Source organism: Nannobrachium achirus (genome assembly GCF_963921795.1).
Source record: "Nannobrachium achirus genome assembly, chromosome: 21".
Lineage (NCBI taxonomy): Eukaryota > Metazoa > Chordata > Actinopteri > Myctophiformes > Myctophidae > Nannobrachium > Nannobrachium achirus.
In genome coordinates, this window is record NC_137828.1 from 58,341,827 (window position 1) to 58,361,826 (window position 20,000).

Below are 20,000 nucleotides of genomic sequence, written 5' to 3' on the forward strand. Positions count from 1 at the left end.
TACGTTACCGCGTTACATGTAATCCGTTACTTCTCAACCCTGGCTGTAAGCAACCACCTTGTATGATGAAGCAGGGCATTCATTAAATGAAAATGTTCAGAGTGCAGGTCAGTTACAAACAGTGCAGGTCTTCCAGAAAAGGCTGCTTTTCCTGTTCCTCCAAAAGTAGATTTTATCAATCCTTATCTCAAGATCTTCAAGGTCGAATCATCTTCTGATTTTATTTCAACCAGTGCACCTTGATGTGTTTAACTTAATTGATTATTAAACATGAATGTGGTTCCTCACAGAAGATTTGAAAGTCAATCTTATGTTGACTTTATGTGAAGTCAAGTGTTGTTAAGGTGGACGGATGGATGGATGGATAAATCACAGTGAAAATCTCCCAAATGTATCTTTAAACTCACATTATAATATGAAGTAGATAGATATGGCAGCCTGAGCCCGCAACATGACAAGGCATATTCATAGATGCCTTTGACATGGATGCACAGCGAGGGGATAGCATCTGCACATAACTCGATTAAAACAAGCAACACAGGCTCAGCATTGATTGCACACAAGCTCAGATAAATTCCAGGAGGAGAGAGAGAGACACAGAGAGAGAGAGAGAGAGAGAGAGAGAGAGAGAGAGAGAGCGATAGATGGTAAGCACATTAATTGCAGCTTACTGTAACATGAATCTTTGAGCAGAACAGAGTTGAACTCTTGTTAATGTAACGACCACATTAACATCAATTAACATTATTTATTGTTGTTGTCATCAAGTGAATGCAGAAGTCGGTTGTACACAGATTGTGGACGTATTCTAGTTTTTGAATTATGCTATGTTAATGATATTATAATGTTGTTTTTATTGTTGTGTGTCCATCAGGAGAATGCAGCAGTCAGGTGTACACAGAATGTGGATTCATTCAGTCCCAGAATGACGACTTTGACTGGGAACAGACGACAACCGACGCACAACAACACAATCCCTGGATGCCCTCAGGTATGTCTGTCTGTCTGATGGCCACATTCAGGACAGCCCTAGTTTGTTACATTTTGTACCATAGCTTTCAAAACAGACTTGTACATTAACTCACAACTAAAAGAGTGTTAGTCTTTTAGTTGGTTACATGGGTGTTTTAAACTCATTAGAAAAGAACTCTGAGAGTATGGTGAGAGAACTGAAACCTAAAAGTACCCGTAGTACTCGTATTGCAGACTTGTTTAACATGATGCTTTTGCTGTGTTGAACTCAAACAAACTTGATAATATCCACTCTAATATATCTGTTCAAGAGAGACAAACTTTGAATATATTGGCTAAAGATGTTATAAGGAATGCAGATAAGGGGGGAGCCATTGTGTTGATGAATAAAACCTCTTATAGGACTGAAATTATGAGACAGCTGAGTAATGATGTTTTCTATACTCCTTTGAGCTCAGATCCTACTGCTAAGTTTTCCCAATAAATTCAGTCCTTCCTGACGAAACGCACTGGAGGCTAAATTAATTTCTAAGAACGAACATGACTTCATGGTACAAAAACATCCGATGCGACCTATATTTTATACTCTTCCTAAAATACATAAAACTCTGGTGTAGCCTATTCCTGGGCGACCCATAGAAGCAGGCACTCAGTCGCTGACCGAACCTTTGTCTAAATTCATAGATCTACAGGTACATATAAAATTAAAATAAGGTATTTAAGCTTCCGTCCTTTGTGAAGGACACTACTGATTTTTTAAATAAAATGGAGTCTATTCAGGATACTCAGAACTTAGATTTTCTATGTACTATGGACTGCACTCCACATCCACATTCCCCTGGAACCCCTAGGGGTCCGCAGAGCCACCTTAGAGAACCACCACCATAGAGGTTGGGTACCGTATTGTTCAAAGTTAAAACAAGAAAATACGTAGTTATAAAAATAGATGTATAAATCAAGGACATTTCTGTTTATTTTTATCGAAAAGGTATTGAACCGTGACAGCAAAATATCGAACCGAACCGAACCGTGAATTTTGTAAACCGTTGCACTCTTACTGTGTGTGTATATATATATAGACATATAGACATACCAGGTTTAGTTTAATAAATCTAGAGGGTTGTGACCATCTGTTATCTCCACTAGTGCTGGATTTTGTTTTGGAAATTCAATTTTTTCACGGTGGAAATGATTATTCACCATGGAAACGATCATAGCGGTTATGCAACAATAATTGTGATTATCTCAAATAATTGTGTGATTAGGCGATTATTTAATAATTACGACTGGCCTACCAGCCGGTTTTATACGCAGGCCCGGCTGTACAGGCTAGCCCACACAATGTTACACACTGACTGCTGCAATGTGCACTGTAACAAACCATGTCACATGCACTCTACAGCGGCCATCCTTGTCATATATCACAGGAAACAAAAGACACAAGTGTGCTGAGTGTATTTATGTGTTATAGCTTTGTGTGTGTGTGTGTGTGTGTGTGTGTGTGTGTGTGTGTGTGTGTGTGTGTGTGTGTGTGTGTGTGTGTGTTTGTGTGCGTGCGTGCGTGCGTGCGTGTGCGTGCGTGCGTGTGTGTGTCACATGGCTTCAGAGGTTAAGTCGCTGACGAATGTGAAGGCATTGCTCTTAAATCACCCAGCCAATCACGTGAGAGACAGAACCAGAGGATTAATTACACACACACACACACACACACACACACACACACACACACACACACACACACACACACACACACACACACACACACACACAGAAAAGGAAAGGAGGCGTGACCTCCTTTCTCCTTTAGACGTAATTTACCACCTCTACAGAGGTGCATGTGTGTGTGACTCTCTCGTGGGAGCAGAAGCTGTTTGCTCTTTGACTGGTGGGATTGGCTGCAATTAGTCACTTGCGCGCACACGCCCGTTCTCATGCACACACACACACACTCGCGCCTCTAGTTCAATATCCTTGTGTCTGATATGTGGAGGGGAGAGGAGCAGCGGACAGGCTAGTAAATCTAACACCATTCTACTGGACACACTCTCTCTCTCTCTCACACACACACACACACACACACACACACACACACACACACACACACACACACACATATAGTACGACTGTCCGTTCAATCTGATCTCATTATAAAATTCTCCACTCTTCTCTTCTGTATTAAAAATTGATTTACTCTCAGCTGTTGTTCACAACAAGCTGGGAATGTCGTCAAATGACCAGAGAGAGAGAGAGAGAGAGAGAGAGAGAGAGAGAGAGAGAGAGAGAGAGAGAGAGAGAGAGAGAGCAGACGGACAGAAGGACAGAGAGGCAGAAAGAAAAAAAGCTGAGAAAGAGAGACAGAGACAGACACACAGAAAGCAAGATATCTGATTGGTCATGGTCATCAATATACTGTAATGTGAGAGAAGCTATTAGGAGTTTTATGTTCATCTGAGAAACAGATGTTGTTGAAATGAAACGCAGCTCAACTCTCTGTTGAACCCACCCTTGCTCAGTAACATTGTAGTTTGTCATTGTTTTATATCATGTACATTGATTACCTTCCTTTAGTGTAATTGTCCCACAGCGCTCATATAAATTGATATTATCCTATGTCTTGTAAAGTGTCAGTGTCCTGTATCATGGAAATCGATGTTGTCTTACAGCATGTGCCATTGTGTTATAGGTTATAAATTGAATGTGTCCTCCATTTCATGTGGTACCTTAAAGGGGAAGACCACCCATTTTCAATATTGAACTATGTCATTAATATACCTTAGAGGAGTTGTGTGGAAATACAAAAAAAGTCCCCCCTCTTCTGTGTTGCCTAGAACTGGAGGATTGATTTTGGGGTTTGTATTGTAAAGTACAATGTGTAATGTCATCAAGTTGTACTTTACAATACAAACCCCAAAATCAATCCTTCAGTTCTCAAATAATTGGTTATTTGTTGTGTGTGTGTGTGTGTGTGTGTGTGTGTGTGTGTGTGTGTGTGTGTGTGTTGTGTGTGTGTGTGTGTGTGTGTGTGTGTGTGTGTGCGTGTGCGTGTGTGTGTGTCTGAGCGAAAGTGAGAGAGAGACACTCACAAAGACAGAGGCAGAGAGACAGAGCAAGAGAGAGACAGGCAATAATCCTATGGGTTTCAGGGTGTGTTAATATTTCTAATAGGTCTGTTATCAGCTCTCTGCCAGGCGTAAACACGCACACACACACACACACACACACACACACACACACACACACACACACACACACACACACACACACACACACACACACACACACACACACACACACAACCACTCCCCCATTTTGACTCTTTCATGTGTCTCTGCGTGAGAACTCCCACAATGCACTTCTTCTCTGTCAAAGAGAGCTGGAGGTCACACAGTGACTTTCTGCTGTGTGAAAAACTACAGAGAGAGAGAGAGAGAGAGAGAGAGAGAGAGAGAGAGAGAGAGAGAGAGAGAGAGAGAGAGAGAGAGAGAGAGAGAGAGAGGTCCAGATGTCAGGGAAGAAAGTTCAAATTCCCCTTATTGGAACAACTGAAATCCAACAATCAAATAATGACACATACTCTAGGCTACATAGGGTTTGAGATCCAATGGACATTTTCTGCCAATGAATTGCATTTTGACTCTTTCCAGGAAATCCTCTATTTATGTTTTTTGTATGATTCATTTTGATTATATATTATACAGTATATATATTTTTTGCATCATACTGTGGGCTATGTCATTAACAACTGAAATGTCATTAATGCTTTGGCAACATGACAATGACAATGTTTGTCATGCCAATAGAGCATATTGTTGCTATCGGGCAGAAACCTCTCCATGTTTATTCAAATGAATGCCCTACTTCGCTATGCAAGAGTAGCCTATTACACAAAAAGTAGTGAAAATAGCAGATCTATAAGCTCACAAAGTCTCACATCGGCGCTGTGAGCTTGTAGATAGTTCCTTTCCACTATTTTAATTCTTTTCTAAATCAATTTGAATTGAGGGAGGGAAAGAGACAGACAGACAGACAGACAGACAGACAGACAGACAGACAGACAGACAGACAGACAGACAGACAGAGCGCTCCTGTGGGTTCCTGTGTGTTGGTGCAAACGCGCCCATCTCCATCTCTCTCTGTTCCGTCTCTGTTGGTCTTCCCCCCCTTTCATATTACGTTCATCTGCCTGGTCCTTTGGTTCCTTTCATCTCTGTTTCTGTGAAGTGTAATTCATATTTCATATTTAATATTCTCATTATTATGATGAACTTTGCATCTTTGCACCCTCATCTATGCTGACTTTGTCTCTATCGTCTTGAGATGTAAGAATCGGTGTCCTGAATTTGATCTGTATGTTAAAATACATTAAATGACCTCATCCTGACTCGGTTCCTAAAATCACGCATGCGCTCGACCCATCATCATCCAACCCAGGCAGCCCCCACCCCCCCCAAAACAAAAGCCAAAAGAGCAGGGGAAAGGGGGAAACAGAACTATTTGTTAGGAAACCCGTGCGTGTGCGTGTGTGTGTGTGCGCGCGCGCTTGTGCGCGTTTAATTAGTGTGTTAAAGGCCTTATCTGTGTGGCCGCATGCAGGCTTTGAACATGACACGGATTGTGTGTCTGCGTATGCGTGCGCATGCATGTGTTCCTTGGGGACACTTAATCATTCACACACATTCTCATACATACACTATGCAAATACATCACGTCGCATGCATGCACACACACACACACACACACACACACACACACACACACACACACACACACACACACATAAAAGATTCAGATTCATAGTCTTCTGTTATTTATCAGTTTGTGTGCCTTTTTAAAAGCAGTTTGAATAATAACCACTGCAGATGTACTAGTTATATTGTATTAACCTACTCTACAATACATCTGTATGAATTGAGGTGACCGTAGGTCGCAGTTTACTATGAACCCCAGCAGATCCTGTCCGTTCGGGAGTAGCGCCTCAATGTCTATAGCTGACCTGTTGTGTCACATTGTTGACTCAATGACCAAGACCGCCTGTTCTGGCAATCATATATGGAGATCCCTGATGTCATCAATATTAAGCCCATATTAGCCAATGCCCATATTTGGCAATGCCCATATGTGGACGCGCCATATGGCCAAGAGAGAATTCATTTGCAAATCAAGATAGCTGACTATCATCACATGGATATCCATATAAGAAGATCACGACACTGACCTCATCATACCCTGGATATCCACATCGGACCGTCCGAGCACTCTCTGGGGATCACTTACGTCGGCTGCTCCAGTGTTCCGTCGCTGCAAGGCTTGTGCCTGGATCCTGCGGATATTGGCGCAAGCGAGTGGAAGCGCTCCCAAAGGTCAACGACGCCAAGGGCCACCCGGACCGCAGGGCTGTGGACAAGGACTTGCAGCACATGCACACCACACTGGAGTATGAGAACCAACAGGCCTGATGGAAAATGTCACGCTTGTTTGTCTGTGCCTTTCTGTCTGAGGGGTGCCACATTTGGAACCAAACCACTTTCACCACCCATCTGTGTGTGTCTCTCTCTCCATATATGGAGCTGACTATCATCACCTGGATCTCCATATATGAAGATCACGACACTAACCTCATCAAACCCTGGATAGCCCATACATTGAGACCATATTTGGCAATGCCCATATATGGACGCTCCATATATGTGACCGAACACAGCTGAGGGCTAGTCATTGACATTTTTTTCATTTTCATTTTTTCATTTCATTTGAAAGCTGGGAATCATAGCTACAAAATGATATATTGGTTGTGAAGATTGACCCAACAGTTTTGTAGATATAGCTTATAGAGTTATGCCATGCAGAAGTACTAGATCTGAGAAATTCAGCCTTTTAGATAAAACTAGCCCTTACCCGTTCAAAGATATGAGCTCCAAAATGATGTGCAGTGTGTGGATTATGGGATGTGCACTGTGCACACAGTATATGAGGGATGGAAAGTAACTTTAACTGGTGCTTGCATGATGTAGGAGCATCAATGTAAGAAACCCGTTTCGTTTAATGGCTACAGAGATACTGTTTCCCCCTCCCCCCCCCCCCAGCCCGCCCGCCCGCCCACCCGCCTGCACACACACCCGCCTGCCTGCACACACACACACACACACACACACACACACACACAGAGCTGGTTAAACATTTTGCCTCAAGCTAGATGCAGAATAGATGTGCCTCATGCTAGATGCAGAATAGATAGTAGATACAGCATAAAAATGCTAATATACAGCATACGATTTGTGAAAGTGACAAACGGCCTTCACAGTTATGTCAGGTGTGTTCATATGCTGATGGTGATGCGATTTCAGATCAATTGCTCCAGCCACCGAGGAGAAACGCTGGGACAGACAGACAGACATTCGCAAAATTATAGTATAGATGTAACCTGCAAAATGTGAGGTTTCTCTTCACATTAATTAAAAAAAGTCTTATTTACATGCAGAGTTAAGCTCTGGCGTTTAAGTGAAATGTAGCCTTATATTTATGAAATGCTTTTGTGGCTTTATCACATTTTAGAAAATAATAATAATAATAATTTCAGGGCTGGTCTAAAGCTGAGCTTTCCGAAATGACTGCCCCTCTGCTATGCTGGGACACATATGGCAAAGACAGAATCAATTTGCAAATCAAGACTGCTGACTCCATACATGAAGAAGACTGGATCATCACCTAGATCTCCATATATGGAGCTAGTCAATACTTCTACATCTGACCTCACGGATTCCATATTTGGGTTAGGGCCCTGTGACGACTCAACCAGCTCAGCAGAAGGGTATACATCAAGGACAATGATACACAAAATAAGAGCCATGTGCACGCACGCACCCATGTGCGCGACAATTTACAATTTAGGCATTTAGCAGACGCTCTTAATCCAGAGAGATTTACAATAAGCAAGGTAATACATCAATACAATAAGCAAGGTAATACATCAAATGCATATGACCAACCACATAATCAGTAAAAACACTTTATATAGAAGCTAAGAATGCTATCTAGCTTTCATGTATGGTCATTGGGGGTAGGCGAGTGCTATGATAAGTGCTATGGGCTTAGGTAGAATCCGAAGAGGTGAGTTTTGAGGCCACGTCGGAAGCTAGAGAGTGAGCCTGTCGTTCTAAGTGTGACAGGGAGTTTATTCCACAGTTTGGGGGACCTGTGTGTGTGTGCGCGCGCGTGCATGCTTCATTAGAAAAGACAGGATGTTGTGCTACTGCCACACACGCACGCACACCTGACACACTCACGCATGCACGCACACACAGATTTATGTTCAATAAAAAAATAATGCCTTTATACTGAAGCAGTTCAATACATGTTTACTGTTTGAAAATGGCTAGTTTGTCCACAGCTATTATCTCTTCTCTTCTCTTCTCTTCTCTTCTCTTCTCTTCTCTGTCAGAGTTTTGTTAATTTAACGTGTATTATTTTGTGTGCAGGGGCGCCATACCTCTATGTGAACACTAGTGGGCGTATGGTGGGACAGAGAGCCCAGCTGTTCAGTCCTCAACTGAAAGAGAACGACACCCACTGTGTCACCTTCAAATACTACCTGACCCCACCTATACAGCTGTACGTCTACGTTAAAGGTACAGTATACCTTTAAATGCCACCTGTTAAAGTTACAGTATTCCTTTAAATACTACCTGATAATAAAAGTATCTATCTATGACTCAAGTACTGGGGTTGAATACTTTGTCCATCACTGTAGCCAACCCTCTCTAACATCATGGATTTGAGTTGGACTGGTTAAAGGTACACTGTAAGTGATAATAGTTATATCTTTACATTCTGATACTAATCATTGTAATGGATTTTCTGGGATACTAATTATATCCAATCAGGAGAGAGAACTCACAGGATAAACATGCAAAATGGAAAGTATGCTGCCCTTGCAACACGTGCCTATGTGTAGCTAGACAGCTAGTTAACAGTTCCTGGGATCCTCCAATAAACACACAAGGCTTGACTTTTCTTGCAAATTTACTGAAGTCTCTTTAGGAGTTTGTAAAACTGAAACAGTACAGAAAATAGAAACACACATACAATGAATTAGTAAACAGGTCCAAAATATACACTGTAGTGTGAGAAATAATATACAGTACATACAGTACTATTTGCATTTAAACTAGTTACACAATGTTCCAAACACAGAATATTGTCACTGCAGCAGGACAGGCTAGCATGAAATGCAGAACACAAGTGCTTACACACTTATCAAACCAAACAATTAAACCAGCTTGCACAGAAAAGATTCAAACATCAAGTTTGACATGAAATGCAGTTGTTACACCAATTAACTACAACTTAAATGTACTTACAGACAAATAATGTCCAAGGCAAAAACGTTTTAAGAAGATTCTCAGCAGACCATGTGTACAGCTCACTTGTTTACTGGAGAAATGATGGCTCTACTGACTTAAGTTTCACTTTCGCTTTGCTTTTATACCCTTTTAGCCTAACCACTAGATGGCAGTACAAACCATATGAACTGATACAATGAACTTCACTTTTACCTTGACTTGACATATTAACTTATTAAATGACAGAAATATTTATACCTTTTTAAACTTTGATTTTTAACCAATCTGCCGTTGCAAAGGCAGCACACTCCCCGCTTTGGTACAATAACATTGCATCAATACAAATATATGAACCTTAAAGGAATGTCCTTGGACGCAAGTAGCAACATAAGAGTTCTTTCATTAAGTCTCCTCTGACAGGAGGACTACGATCTCTGAGGCTGACCTCAGAAACACCTTGACAACTCTGTCCTTCAGAGCTTTGGAGAACTTGTAAGTCGGCATCAGCTCAGTGTGAGCTCTGGTAGACATGCAGGTAAAGTGTACAGCCCAGCAATTGCTGTCTGCACTACCTCCTCTCATATGACGTGTCACGCTGACACCAAGACCAACACAGGCAAAAGGAGGTGGCTTTGGGGTCGGTCTGTCCATAGGCAAGTCTTTGGCTTGTGAAAACTCACTTACACTAACTGTCTCTAGGAAACATTTCCATCCTTTGCTTCCCACGTTGTCTGAGGTCCCTCTGAAGGATGTAGCACCATGGATGAGGTGTCCTGTGTGACAGACTATTCTCTGGCTTGAGAATCGCTTGAACTGTTCATAGCCGGGGAGCCACTGGGCCAAAATGAGAGAGGACCTGTGATGTCATGACATACTCCAAATTTTTGTTTGTCCAATTAATTTGATCAATAAGGTACACATAATGAGAGGCCTGCTCTGCCGGAAATCCTGCGAAAAAAAGTTTCCCATTGACTTCACTATACTGGAAAAAAACACACCAAAAAAAGTAGCATGTGAGGGGTCAAACTAAGGGTTCTTCATGATTCTGAATCCATTGCAAGCATTTGTTTTGCATGAAAAACATTCCTTGGGCTAGATTTCAGCCTCTCAAACCTGTGAAAAGTGATGAGTCATCACTTTTCACCGTTATTTTGGTCCGTTTTCTAGCCCAAGGAATGTTTTTCATGCAAAACAAATGCTTGCAATGGATTCAGAATCATCAAGAATCCCTAGTTTGACCCCTCACATGCTACTTAAAGCATATTTTTTTGGTGTGTTTCTTTCCTTTATATTGAAGTCGATGGAGTGAATATACAAATGGCCATAACTTTTTTTCGCAGGATTTCCGGCAGAGCAGGCCTCTCATTCTGTGGACCTTGATGACCAAATTAATAGAAAAAACAAAAATTAAAAGTATGTCATGACATCACAGGTAACATCCTATTCTTTGAGCTTTTGGGCCTGTGGCTCCCCGGCTATCAGGGCTTGACTGAGACTTGAAGGCTTTGGTACCCAGAGTTGTGACTTCAGGTCGAATCTCAGCATCAGCTTCAGGCTCAGCAAGGTTGAAGAGGTTGGATTCAGATGTGTCCTTCGTTTTTAACTGTGACAAGAGGGCAAGGATTGAAAACCAACAACTAAGCTGTAGATTGGCTGCAGGTGTAGACTTGTTGGCATGATCTGCCGTTGCAAAGGCAGCACAGAAAGCGATGACATTGTTGAAGCAAAAAAATAAGAAGCAGACAGATTGAATTGGAACACAAAAATTTAAGCTGATTAATGCTTACTCTCTTCTGATTGGATGTAATTGACAACCCACCTGAACATGTACTGTAGAGAGAGCAGACTCCTGTCACGTTATAGCAATGATTACTATCGCTAGTAAGACACCTGAGGGTGACATGCCATCTGGCCAGTGATGTATATGGGACCAGTTACTCATACTGTATATGGAGACCCCTGCATGATAGTCAACAATGTTATGTCAAATGATGTCCATATGTGGGCATTCCCAGATATATCCTTAATATTGATAACATAATATCCTTAATAATGTTCTTAATATGGATAATATAGGAATCTCCACATATGGGCATAAAACGTATATTAATTAGTAAAGCCGCAAGCAGGGCCTTGGCGAGTTAGGGCCTGGGTTTGATGCCTGGGGATCTCCATATATGGGCATATATGGGTAACCTAACAGGGCATCATCTGGGAATGCCCATACTGTGTATGGACATTTTATTTATTTTATCCTTTATTAATATATATCCTATCCATATACATATGGACTTAATATTAACGTTTTCGGCCTGGGATTGATGACACCAGAAATCTCCATATACCGGTATGTGCATAAAAGGGATTTTGTTTCTGGGAATTACCATATATGGACTTTTTATTTTATTTGATCCTTTATTAATAATAATATGTATCCATTTACATACAATATATTTTATGCCCATACATGGAGATCCCTATCTGAACCAGCCACACAGATATGGGCCATGCCTTTGCCATCTGGCCAGTGATATATATGGACATTTTATTTATTTTATCCTTTATTAATATATATCCATATACATATATGGACTTAATATTAACGTTTTAGGGGAAGGTAGGGTGTAAATCAGAGTAAAGCAGGCTTTTGGGCCAGTTAGGGCCTGGGATTGATGACATCAGAAAGTTGAACAGGAAGTGATGTCACAGTGACAGTATGAATATCCAGCGTTTGATCTTTGATGAGGTGATGTCACGTGACCTTCGGTCGCAACAATATAGAGCTTCAACTTAACACATTCACCACCAAGGACGTCTTTCACAATCCAGGGACGGCTTAAATCGTGTTTCCACTTTTTCAGTGGTTTACGCTTGATGCCGGGGACTACAAATCCCAGAATACAGGACTACAAATCCCAGAATACAACTGGAAATGATGGTGTGTTCCAGTTACCGTTGAAAATAATGTAAACTGGGAATAAGTGGACAGGGATTATTTTACAATTCCACCCGTGGGCATCTTTTGAGGGCTCCCGCGAGCAAATCAATGAATGCATCAAAGACAGCAATCACTTTGATAGCTGTCGGAGAGGGGGGACTGGAGACTGAGAGTGTGTGTGGGGATACACAGAGAGATCTGTGATAACCTAGTCCTAGTGTATGCCTTTAATTTCATAAACATTAAAAAAGTAGACTCATATTTGATAGTAGTAATAGCATGTATTACTGCGTTTAGTGGTATTACTTTAAGTAACAGCATGTGTTCATGGTGTCTTCCAGAGAACAACGCTCGATTGGGTGTTCCTGTTTTCAACACATCAGGCCACGCCCCCTACCACAACACCTGGAAGGAGGTGGAGCTTGCTGTGTCAACATTCTGGCCAAACTTCTACCAGGTAACACACACACACGCACGTGCACACACACACACACACACACACACGGAAAACACACACACACACGAAAGTTGTGATATAGACATAGCTGTCCAAGTTCTTTCCAAAATGTGTGCACATGGATGCTTCATTTTCTATTTGTTCCTATTTCTCATCTGCTCTCACTACTCCGAAACTATTTTCAGTGTTTGTCCACACACGCAACTACTGTAAAAGAGGCATGCTATTTCTGGGAGCACCCCCGACACTTCCATTACAAAAACACAGCAGATCTACAAACACATAAGACAAATCGACAAAATAGAAAATAGGTCTTAAGTAGTTAATGTATGTTTTGATAATAATCTAAATCTGCAAAGTAACTACGAACAATTGTTTTCAAATATGCAGTTAAAGGTACAATGTTTGCCTCTGAGATGTAGTGGAGTAGAAGCAAGTGGAAATATGAAATTCTCTCTCTCTCTCTCTCTCTCTCTCTCTCTCTCTCTCTGTCTCTCTCTCTCTCTTTCTCTTTCTCTCATTCTTTCCTCTGCTCTCTATTTTTCAAAAAGCCAATTACATCCCAGATCAAATGTTTTGCCCGCACCCCCTCAGGTCAACTGTGTGTGCATGCGCGCGTGCGTGTGTACGTTTGACCTGCCTGACTTCACAAGCTGATGACATATCGACTGGTGTGCAAGCATGTACAGGCACGCACGAACGCACGCATGCACGCACACACACTCAGTCTCTTGTATCAACAGGACATTGTCATTGCTGTGACATTTTATTATTGAATGACTGTGATTGTGAAAATGTTCACAATCAACACCTGGTACTCTTAGTGTGTGTGTGTGTGTGTGTGTGTGTGTGTGTGCGTGTGTGTGTGTGTGTGTGTGTGCGTGTGTGTGTGTGTGTGTGTGTGTGTGTGTGTGTGTGTGTGTGTGTGTTAGACATAGGGGGTGGGCGGTACTTCCTGTAAGCTTTGGGCTTCGACAGGAAGTGTTTGTTGCCAGTTTCTGTGATAAGACAGAATGTTGACGTCTGCAGGTCACACACACAGATGACACAATTTCCTCCACTCTTTGTTCTTTGTTGAGTCACTGCAATCTCTCTTACTCCCTCTCTCTCTTTCTTTCACACGCACGCACACACGCACGCACCCACGCACGCACGCACGCACGCACGCACGCACGCACGCACGCACGCACGCACACACACACACACACCCGGGAGCCCAGGAACAAGTAAGCCTTGCCGAGCTATGAGGTCAATAGGGCAGTAGCAATCTCAGGAACAAGGTAGGACCAAGCGCAGAAACAGCTCTTGGCGAAAAACTGAAAATCTTTACTCAAAAACTGAAACAAACACAGGTAAACCTCACCGAGGGAAAGCAGACCATAAGCTGTGGTTCTTCCCACTAACAAACACACGAGAATTATGCGGCAACCAGTGGTGTAAAGTAACTAAGTTCATTTACTGTACTGTACTGTTACAGCGCAGGTCTTGGTAAATGGTGCATTTATATAGCACCTTTATCCAAGGCGCTTTACAGAAATTCTGCGTTACATTTACCCATTCACACACACATTCATACACCGATGGCAGATGAAACTACTGTATGCAAGGAACCAACCTGCTCACCGGGAGCAACTAGGGGTTCAGAGTCTTGCTCAAGGACTCTTAACTCTGGGGGAGCCCAGAATCGAACTGGGAACCCTTCGGTAACCCCCTTGTGTTCTAATGACGGCAACTCTACCCCTGAGCCACTGCCACCACATTCTGGTTTTGCCCAGCATGCCAGCCAGCAGGTTCCTTCCACCTGGCTCTGCCTCCTTCTGGTTGTTTATGCTGATACAACGTTCTGCCCGGTTACTATACTGCACCCAGGATGTTTTCATGAGGCCAGGTTAAAAATAAGAATCGAATACATTAAATATCAGTACGAGAAAACTGAAAAAATAGGGTTTTCTTTTTTTCAATGGTAGTGGATGAAGACAGAGGATTTTGAGCAGAATGATGGGAGGAATTAATTATTTACACCCAACTATTTAACCCAAGCCTTTATATTTACCTTGCTTGTTGGACACATGCTTGATGACTTCAACAAGCATGTTGAGAAACAATTCAACACTGACTCTACGTCTAGCTGGACACACTTTTGTATTTATTTTTTAGCTACCAGTACTAGTGAACGAAGTGTCAGGCTTATATTCAGTGCTGTGTTCTAGAATTCTTTTGTGGGCATATTCTAATTTTGTCCTCCGACACCGAGCGTGCGCGTGCGCATTCACCCTCCCACACCGAGCGCATGCGCTCACCGAATGAAATTAACATCACTAATATATATTTATATATATATATATATATATATATATATGCTTATCAGATATACGGTGAGCAATCCTGTATCTATTACAGATTAACTATTATTAAATTGGCATTGAAGACAGTGTTCAAGATTCATTTTTTTTTTATCTGTATATGTATAGTGTAGGAAACACATCAGAAGGCGGTGTAAGCAGCAGCTTCGAAGGCGCTGCGGCAAAACTCTTAAAGAGGCTGTTTTGAACAAAGCGGGTCTTCTTTTTTGGCGGTGGTCGTGGTACCATCTTCTCTTCAGCGAGATTCAGTAGTTGAATGAATTGCAATCTCTCGACTCGAGACAAACTCTGATAGCTTACGCAGAAGGAAGAGGAAGTTGAACAGACAGAGAGGGAGGGCGTCCCTTTTCTTTCGAGACAATAGCTGTTGGAATGCTGCCACCTGGCTGCCACACATTCCTTCACATCAGACAACAGTCAAGGCACGTAACATTTACATGAAGTGGCTTGTTTTCCCCCCAGCGGCCCAGCCCCCTCCCATTTGATGATTCTGAGCGTATACAGAGCGCATTTCATGGACGTGTCGAGTGGGCAGAAGATGCTATTCTTCTTTTTTTTTAAGGGCAGACGAAGTAACGAAGAAGTTACAGGTAGAACACAGCACTGCTTATATTGTAGTGGAATATATTCTTGAATGGCTAATGGTTTGAGTAGCAACAGAATGTTAATGTTACTCCTCAGTTAAAGGCTGTGTGTGTGTGTGTGTGTGTGTGTGTGTGTGTGTGTGTGTGTGTGTGTGTGTGTGTGTGTGTGTGTGTGTGTGTGTGTGTGTGTGTGTTTGTGCGCGTGTGTGTGTGTGTGTGCGTGTGCAGTTGGTGTTTGAGGTGGTCTCAACAGGACAAAGGAGTCTTCTGGCCATGAAAGACATCGCAGTCCAAGGACACGAATGTAGTAAGTACCCCCGCCCACACTTACAGTGTGAACTTGACCGTTGCTATCCAATTATGTACTCTAAGCTCATTAGCCAATCGAGGTTCATTATAAAACACACTGTGTTGTAAACAAGGAACTCATTAAAACACATTTTATCATGTTGTTAGCTTTGATGTCCATCCATCCGTCCATCCATCCGTTCTTGACCCAGATTGTTTTGGTTTGTTACATGAGCTGTCAAAGAGCACACACACACACACACACACACACACACACACACACACACACACACACACACACACACACACACACACACAGTGTTGGGAAAGTTCACTTTAAAAACGAACTAGTTCAAGTTCAGAACTTCTAAAATGAACTAGTTCATTTCATAGTTCATAATTCTATATTTTGAACTAAAGTTCAACTAACTTAGTTCTTTTTCAACCATAATTTTTTTATACTTTTGGCTATTCAAAAAATAAAAAAAATAAAAATAAAAATAATAATAATAATAATAATATATATATATATATATATATATATATATATATATATATATATATATATAAATGTTTAGACGTTGCTGCATGCTATTATTTGTCAAAATTATTGACACAGCCCATATAGAACCACACACAGCAATAATTTCATCCAACTTAACATTGAGGTGCCCACAATATTTATGTGCCCACTGCCCAGTGCCCAGTCTTCCTGCACCCTTATTGTGAAGGGCTGAAGGCAGAAGTTTCTAAACCTCGCGCACAGCATGTGTCCGCGTTGGTTAAAATAGCTGATCTACAAGCTCACGTTGTCTCGTGGATGCGACGCGTTGTGAGCTTGCAGATCAGCTATTTTTGCCGTGCAACACACATACGACAAAGTATAGTCAGGCTTGCGAGACGTAACGAGGAGGAGATTCACAGTGCAGCTGCAGAGTGCAGACAGCACCGCATATCAACGTTCACGAGGAGCTGCGTGCAATTGGAGCATGTGAATGAAAAGAGAGAAGAGAGGACAGACGACCGCGGAGGCGCGGACCGCCGCTTGAACGGCCGACGAACGCCGACGAACGCCGACGAACGCCGACGAACGCCGTTCACGGGCGTCAGAATGACCGCGTTCGACAATATCGTTCATCAAACGAAAACAAGAACGTTCAGTTCACGTTCGCCCAAAATATGAACGTGTTCATGAACGATCGTTCTTTGAACGCGTTCGGGTACAACACTGCACACACACACACACACACACACACACACACACACACACACACACACACACACACACACACACACAGAGAGAGCGAGCGAAAGAGAGAGAGCAAGAGAGAGAGAAACAAACATACACAGCTTTTTAGTGGGAAGTTTAACTTTTAGCTACTTTGCAATATGCGCAAGGAAGTTACAGTATGAGAGAGACTTTTTAGCGCAGCGCGACCATAGAGGTAATGAGCGCTACGAGGCATGCCGACGCCATTAAGTGGTCACAGCTGTTTTGTTTGATTATGGACCGGACATTGCCTCATGAAAAATGACGGTTACTTTACAAATGATACAAAATAACACACACTCACACAGACACAACCATACAGAGATTTAGCTTTTTTATTGATAGATATATTATGTCATAATTTATTTCCTGCATTATTTCATCCGCGGTTATCCGAAATGAATTAATAATTCTATTTGATTTATCCAAATCCGCCCGCACCGCGGTGATCCGCGGCTAAAGCTACCATCCGCGCATCTCTAACGCATGCACACACACACACACACACACACACACACACACACACACACACACACACACACACACACACACACACACACACACACACACACACACACACACACACATACACACACACACACATACACACACACGCACTAGGAGTGTAACAATACATTTTAACAGTGATACGATAAGCATCACAATACATGGTTAACGATTGATACATGGACGATATTGGTTCATTCATGGCGATATGATACGTTTCAATGATTTAAAATCGATATAGTAACTATTTACCTATTTATCACCTTGACATGAACACAGAGATTACACACATTTATTGATAGACCAAGAGTAGCTAGCCTACAGTATATGGAATGGAAAGGTAATTAGACCCCTCTTTTTCATTTTCCCTCTTAAAATGGCAAAATACAAGGCACAATACTTAGTTTCCATACAATCAGTTATTTGCATTGCAAAACAATTCGATACCGATTACCGCATTTTAAAAGGATACGATACGATACAAAAGCCAAAAAGGTACAATATGTTGCTTTTGCAAACGATATAGTAGATCATTGCAAATTAAAATAGATTTTTCGATTCAGTTACTATATCGTTACACCCCTAACGTGCACACTTTGCTGCCTGGCTCAAAGGATCATGGGACACGTTATACTGCTGCCGTTTTGAAATGTGATTCATCTCCCTGGAGTCAGAGATAATAGAACATCCCATAATAGAGAAGAGGAGAGGAGAGGAGAGGAGAGGAGAGGAGAGGAGAGGAGAGGAGAGGAGAGGAGAGGATGGTTCTGTTAGTCTGGCATGGCTAGACGATAAGAGATCTCTGCCTACTGATATGTCTGGTGAATTCACAAAAAAAAAGAGATAGATACAGAGATTTGTGGATTTATAGACATTTCTGGACAAGCGTTGATCCTACGGACTTTCCTCTCTACACTGCTCTCTCTCTCTCAGTCTCTATCCCTATCTATCTCTATCTCTCCCCCTCTCCTCGATGATACACACAGCGTGTTTGAAGTCAGCTGGTCAGACGAGATACGACGGACATGCCCACACACAGACATTCCATTTATTTATAGATAGATAACACCATTGCAGAACCAATGCCAAGATATCCAAGGAACCATACTCCTCACGTCCTGCATATAAAATAATTAAATTAGCATTTATTTTATATTACAATGTAATAATTGTGTTTTTCTAGTGAATACTCCTCACGTCCTGCATATAAAATCATTAAATTTGCATTTATTTTATATTACAATGTAATAATTGTGTTTTTCTAGTGAACACTCCTCACGTCCTGCATATAAAATCATTAAATTAGCATTTATTTTATATTACAATGTAATAATTGTGTTTTTTCTAGTGAACACGCCTCACTTCCTGCATATAAAAGGCGTGGAGGTGAACGCCAGACAGACGGCCACGTTCCACTGTACGGTGAACGGACGACCTCAAAACTACATTCACCTCTGGCTTCAGGTAATTATCTACCTCATTAACATATACCTCATTAGCATAGCATGCAGGTATACCTAACCTCATTAACATAAACCTCAATAACATACAGGTAAACTACCTGAACTCATTAACATACACAATTCTTTACATATATATTATTTTATTTTACATTTTATATTAGATTTTATATCTACATTTGTTTTACAAACGAGGGGCCAAATTGTCTACATTAAAATTATATATATATATATATATATATATATATATATATATATATATATATATATATATATATATTTCTTATTGCATTTAAGGCCTAATATTTCAGCAAATGCTACAAATTGCCACACAACCTGTGATAGTGAAGTTGTGGATAACCAATGCTTCTGACCATTTTCCAAAGCATAATGTTTTTTTCCATTTCTTTCTTTTAAACTTTGGAAGAGTTCCCAGTGGACCTGTATGAACCCTCTGAGCATTTATCGGGCTATTAGACGTCTAATATACGTCTAAACACTAGTCTAAAATTGGTCTAAAAGTTAAAGTTTTTTAGAAGGTCTAAGCTTAGATTAGACATTAATTAGACATCTAATAGACTCCATTTATAGACCATCTATACGGTATAGCTGTTGAAATAACGTCTAATCTAAGTTAGGTATCTAAAAAACTTTCACTTTTAGACCAATTTTCAAGTAGCTCTACCTCCCATCTGTGCAAATCAACATCAGCTGAACATGTGGGGGGTGTATTCTTTTATTTGTTAACTTTAATTTTAACAAGCTGTCACTCAAGTAAAAGCAGAGCACATTCCCAACCTGATTGTTGCTCAGCGTCAGAAT

General features: G+C 41.4%; 1 protein-coding gene across 1 annotated transcript in view; it reads left to right on the forward strand.

Annotated features, from left to right (window-relative positions):
* Nucleotides 1-20,000, forward strand: part of LOC308306965 (receptor-type tyrosine-protein phosphatase mu-like) — a gene marked incomplete at its 3' end in the record, with an annotated part of 181,262 nt that overhangs the window by 47,920 nt on the left and 113,342 nt on the right. The window contains exons 2-6 of the mRNA XM_080752022.1: nt 875-991; nt 8,448-8,597; nt 12,591-12,706; nt 15,882-15,960; nt 19,067-19,182. Of these exons, the coding sequence (XP_080608148.1) occupies nt 875-991; nt 8,448-8,597; nt 12,591-12,706; nt 15,882-15,960; nt 19,067-19,182 (578 nt within the window). The remainder of the gene's footprint in view (nt 1-874; nt 992-8,447; nt 8,598-12,590; nt 12,707-15,881; nt 15,961-19,066; nt 19,183-20,000) is intronic.